Below are 5,376 nucleotides of genomic sequence, written 5' to 3'. Positions count from 1 at the left end.
GGCTATGGCACTCCCTCACTACCTCTCGCTCAAGGAACGGCTTAAGCCCCAAAGGGGTGTTTCGCAAATGAAATCTGATCAGAAGCAACATAGGGCAAAGGCTCGGAAACATGAGAAAAACAACTAAGAAACACAAATACTTCAGAAATAAAGGCCTCGACGGCCACAAATGTTATGATACAAAAATAACCCCTATTCTATCTTTACATAGCCCCCGGGGCCCAAATCAAGGTTTAGGGCCTTCAGCACCGGTAGATGGCAGGGGGGCACCACCTCCTCTTCGAAGAGCGTCACCAGCACCACGCCAGGGCCTTCCGCCGCCTCCATCAGCTTCACGACCGCCGCATCGGCCTCCTCGTCATCGTCAAGCAGAACATAGCCATCACTGACGGCCGAGAGGTCGACGCCAAGGTAGTGAGAGGAGATGACGGCCATCGCCTGCTTGACACCCGTGTGCAGTGCCCCTCAGAGCCGTTCGCGCATCTGGCTGCTCAGCGCAATCAAGCGGCTCCCAAGGGAGCTGCTTGACTGAACCCCCTCGACCTCCAAGGCCTTGTAGGCGAAAAGGGCGGCATGTTTTAGCGCCTCGTGCTCCTTGGTCTCGGTATCGAGCACTGTCTGCACCGCGCTGGAAGCCTCGGCAGCCTGGGTGAACTCCGCCTCTGACTCTGCATCGTGGAAAATGTAATGAGGTCGAGCCAGAGAAAAAACAACCTAAGTTAGGGACGGAAGTCCATGGAACTCACCCTTGGCCTTCAGCTCCCAGCGTCGGGCCTCGACCTAACAAGCCTCGACCTTCTCCCTCAACCGCTGGGCCTCGACCCGAGAGGCCTCGGCCGCCCTGGAAACTTCACTCCCCAGCTCTGCGTCATACAAGGAAGTTAGGAGGCAAACATAAGGAGAAGAAAACAAAACAAGGGGACTCAAGCTCACCCTCGACCATCCCCCTCAAAACCACGGCCTCAATTTGTGAGGCCTCAACCGCAGCAAGAGCCTCGTTTAAAGCACCTTTGGTCAGCCGGTGCGCACTCTCCTCTGCCCCCAGCTGCCCGGCGAGGGCCTTGCCCGAGGCCGTCGCTTCTTCAGCCCGGGATCTGAAGGCATCTCGATCGCTGACGGCGCGAGTAAGCTCCTCCTCTAGCTCCTTGATCCGTGCCACCAAGGGGGCAAGCTGCGTCTAGGCTGTGGCTGCCTCGACCTTTGCGTCGGCACAGCGAAGGCGGAGGTCCTCCACCTCCGTGCTTCGTGCCGACAGAAGCTCGTTAGCATCGGCAAGAAGGCCCCTCTGCCGCTGAAGCTGGTCCCAGATTCCCCTCTCCCGCCGGAGGAAGACCGACTTCTCGAGAGATCGGGTCTCGAGCTCCTAAGGAGGCAGAGCAGAGGTTGTCGATTACGACAAAACCGAGAAAAGAACAATGTCATATGAAAGGAAAACACGAACCCGGGCGACTCCGGGCAGTTCGTCGGCCACCACGGACAGCGCTGTCCGTAGCGACCGCTCCACCAGCTTGCGGTACTGCTCGAAGGTACTCCAGCGCCTGCCCTCGGCCGTATCCTCGAGGGCGAACAGAGGCTCTCCCTCAGGGTCGTCCCAGCTCCACCACAGTACCCGCGGGTGATCCCACCCGCGGGGCTCGGGTCGCACCCACACGAGGGCCGAGCTTCCCTCGCCCAAGAGTGGCGCCGGCTGCTCCACGACATCGGTCTCCTCGGCGCTGACCACCTCCCATGCTCGGGAAGTATTGTCAGAGGAGATCGGATAGACCTCCGTCTCCTGGGTGCTCTCCCGCAACAACAGCGGGCCCTGAGCCAAGGGCACGGTCGAGGCCTCCGCCGCCTGCATCTCCGCCTCCTGCACAGATGGCCTCGCCACCATCACGACGGCCATGGTGACCTCGGGAGCTCCGGCCTCTGCAATCATGGCCTCGGCGGTCTCGGGGGCTCCGGCCTCCGCCATTGTGGCCTCGGCAGACGTAGAAACACCGACCGCGGACACTGCGGTCTCGGCGGTCGTAGGCGCCGGTGCCTCCATCGCCTCAGCCTCGGAGGCCCTAGGAGCCTCAGCAACAAAGGGCACGACGGCCCCATCCGACCGTGTAGGGGCCACCTCGGCAACCCTTCCTTGGGCGGCCGGTTCCTTTGGGTCGACCCTCGCCGACGCCACGCCACATTGGATGGCGGCTTGTGCCTCCACCACCTAGTGGGTGGAGGAGCTGGGGCTCGCCTTAAGCGCCTTGAGGGGCGCCAAGGGGAGGTCATCCGCAGGCCACTTCCGACTAAAGAAAATTAACCTACAGGGTCAGTGCGAGACCAAAGAAGCGAACAGAAGACACTACGATCCTGCCAAAAATACACTTACTTAGAACGGGGCGGCCCCCGCTTCGCCATAGCAAACCTCATCCGCAACGGCGGAGGTGGCGGCAGTAGCGTCGCATCCGTATCCATCGGCACTGGTCAGTCCTCAGCGGACCCCGGCGCCTCTCGGTCCTCTGCGGGGGCGGTGGCATTGCCTCCACCACCACCTGCTCCGCCACGGCCGCCGAGCCTACCGGGCTGACGGTGCGTTTGCCTAACGCCCGCGCCTCGGGCGTATCGGCCTCGGCCCCGGAGCGGGCAACTGCCGGCCCCGGGTCCGCTTCTCCTCCCCTTCCTAGGGGTGCCGGGCTACTTGCCGACGCCCCGGCCGCCACCTCCACGACATCAGGAAGTGGTCCAGGGGACCTCACCCTCCCTCGCCCTTGGCGTTCCCGTCCGAGGCCTCCGTCGACTATGACGTCGACGGGGATTCCTTCAATGGGAGACCATCCTTCCATTGCTGACGGCGGCGCTTATCCAATGCCTTGCGCACAAGGATGTGCTTCATGTGCTTTGCCGCCTTAGCGTCCTTTCGCTTCTTCTACGTGTCGGCGTGAGTGCTGTTGATCACCCGCTGCCCCGTGTCCTCGGGAACGGGCGGCGGGGAGGAGCGCACGTCCCTCATCCCCTGGAGGAACGACAAACGCGCATGAGGAAATAAGGGATAAAGGGAGATTGAGGAGGCTCAGAGGCCACAGCGGCACCCGACTTACCAGCGAAAGGAACCCCCACGACGGTTGCATCGCGAAGGGGGTCAGGTTGCCGCCCCTCAACTTCGCATCTACCATCTCCCCCACCCGACGGTGAATTTCCTCGTCGGAGAGGGCGGAGGAAGACATCCGGCTGCCTTCAACGGGCTCACCCGGCCTCATCTCGAACAGCCGCCGCCGCCGAGCCATCAGCAGCAGCACCCTCTAGTGGTGGAAGGCGGCCACGACCACAGCGACTGTGAGGCCATGGCTCCGTAGCCTCGCCAGCCACTCTAGGAGCAGCTCCAGCTTGGGCTAGTCGACCTTCGGGACGCCCCACTTCCATTTCTCTGGGCAACTCCCCATAATCCGCCCAGTATAAGGGGGAAGTCCTCCGTCATCGTTGCGGAGGTAAAACCAACTCGTGTACCACCGGTAGTTGGAGGACGCGAGTTGGGCCGGGATGTAGAGGTGCAGGCAGCCTTGACGCACTTTGAGAGTGCAGCCTCTGACCCTCGATGCCTTCCTCTTACCCGATGTGCCCATCGGCTTGGTAGTATGCCCCGCCCGGAACAGGTGGAGCCACAAATCCCAATGGGGACCGATCCCCAAATACCCCTCGCAGACGGCAACAAAGATAGCCGCCTGAGCAATGGAGTTGGGATTAAAATTATGGAGCTCCACGCCGTAGTAGTGCGGGAGCGCCCGCATGAACTGGTCCACCGGGACACTGAGGCCGCGCTCGTGGAAGGAGACAAAGCTCACGACGTAGCCGTCGTGGGGCCTCGGCTCTAGCTCGCCGTACGGAGCAATCCACTCCGGCCTACTAGGGTCTGTCACTAGGCGGAGGAGTCCACCATCGACAAGCGACTAGAGCATCTCCTCGGTGACGTTCGATGGATCCTAAGGGTCCACCTCGACAATGACAATGTTGCCGGCCATGGGTACGATGGAGGAATTGGGCGCGGCGGTGAGTTTTTCTCTCTCCCTCCTATGCTCTTGCTTTTTCCTCGCTTTCTCCCTAGGCTCGCTCTTCTCTCCTCCTCTTCCCGGCACCCGCTACTCTGGCGACGGCTCGACAGAGATGGTGCTAATGCAGGCAAGGTAAGATGAGGAGGGGCGAGATTCCTCGGGTATTTATGTAGGGAGGAGGCGAAATGAACGGGCGATGAAATCGGGGAGGTTTTCCCCCGTCCGGCGCGGTTAACCACGAGCCAATTTCGACAGCCCACGCGCCCACGTCTCCCGCATTAAATGCGAGGACAGTTACGTCCCGTCCATCATGTCGTGCTCAGCCACCATGGCAACAGACGTCGTTTCGCCTCCCCATGAAACTGCCTCAAAAGGCACGCCACCCGTGGCCGAGCCAATAGGGAAGATATTTCCCATGGCCTGTTCCTTTCATAGGAAGGAACCGAGCTCTGAGCCTATTACGATCTAGGGGTTCGAAGGCTAGACCCCCAAGGGGTTTCGACAGCTGCCCCAGGATAACAGAGTCAGGGGCGACTACGGGCGAGCCTATACGGGGCCGAGACCCAAGCGAGCGAAACGCTTAGGACGCCCAAAGTCGTGTCCGAGATCGGCAGGAAAGTATCCGAATGGGATCCCACCGTAGGGAGGCACCGAGCCACCGAGGCCCAACGAATGGCCTCGGCACCCACTAGAGAAATCCTCTGGTACTCTTGGAGTGTGTCTCTGGACCGCTAGCCGTCCCCTAACAAATGGGGTTTGGGCCTCCACTCGGACTACCCGATAATAGCTCACCGAAAGAGCCACCGCTCGTGCCCATCGAGGGTAGCGAGGCACATTCCACCCCTCCTTCTGAGCGAAAAGGAAGTGCGAGGGTCGCATAAAAAGTCAGGGGAACCCCTAACGGCCTTCTCGCCCTATGCAGAGGCTAGGGGGCTCCTCCTGCAAATATGCCGAGACCCCACGACCCAGGCTCGTGCCCAAAGGGGCCTTGGCAAACAAACCCTCACGCGTGAGGGGCGTATAAAAAGTCAGGAGAACTCCCGACGGCCCTCTCACGCAGAGGCTAGGGGCTCTTCCTGCAACCTCACCGAGACCAGAATAGGCTCGGCAAACTAACCCTCCGTCCAAACGAAAAGGACATGTGAAGATCAGATGAAAGGGCCAGAACACCCAAGACAAAGACAAACAGTCCAAAACCACGCTAGAGGTTTCGCTATAAACACGATAAAAGGGCACCGAGCCCATTACAGTCCAGGGGTTCGAAGGCTAGGCCTCCAAAAGGTTTCGACAGCCGCCCCAGGGAAACAGAGTCAGGGACGACATCGAGGCGAGCCTACGAATGGCCCAAACCTGAGCGAAC

The 5,376-nt window shown here is 60.8% G+C and overlaps 1 protein-coding gene across 1 annotated transcript; it reads right to left on the bottom strand.

Annotated features, from left to right (window-relative positions):
• Positions 1 to 465: 465 nt before the first annotated feature.
• Positions 466 to 1,957, bottom strand: LOC136470699 (uncharacterized). Its single transcript, XM_066468452.1, has 3 exons — positions 1,646 to 1,957; positions 934 to 1,144; positions 466 to 668 (listed from the first exon to the last, which is right to left on the bottom strand). Exons 1-3 carry the CDS (start codon positions 1,955 to 1,957, stop codon positions 466 to 468), a joined length of 726 nt encoding a protein of 241 aa, XP_066324549.1.
• Positions 1,958 to 5,376: the final 3,419 nt, after the last annotated feature.

The sequence above is a fragment of the Miscanthus floridulus genome, chromosome 8, assembly GCF_019320115.1.
Source record: "Miscanthus floridulus cultivar M001 chromosome 8, ASM1932011v1, whole genome shotgun sequence".
NCBI lineage: Eukaryota > Viridiplantae > Streptophyta > Magnoliopsida > Poales > Poaceae > Miscanthus > Miscanthus floridulus.
This window is presented reverse-complemented; position numbering and strand designations above follow the sequence as displayed.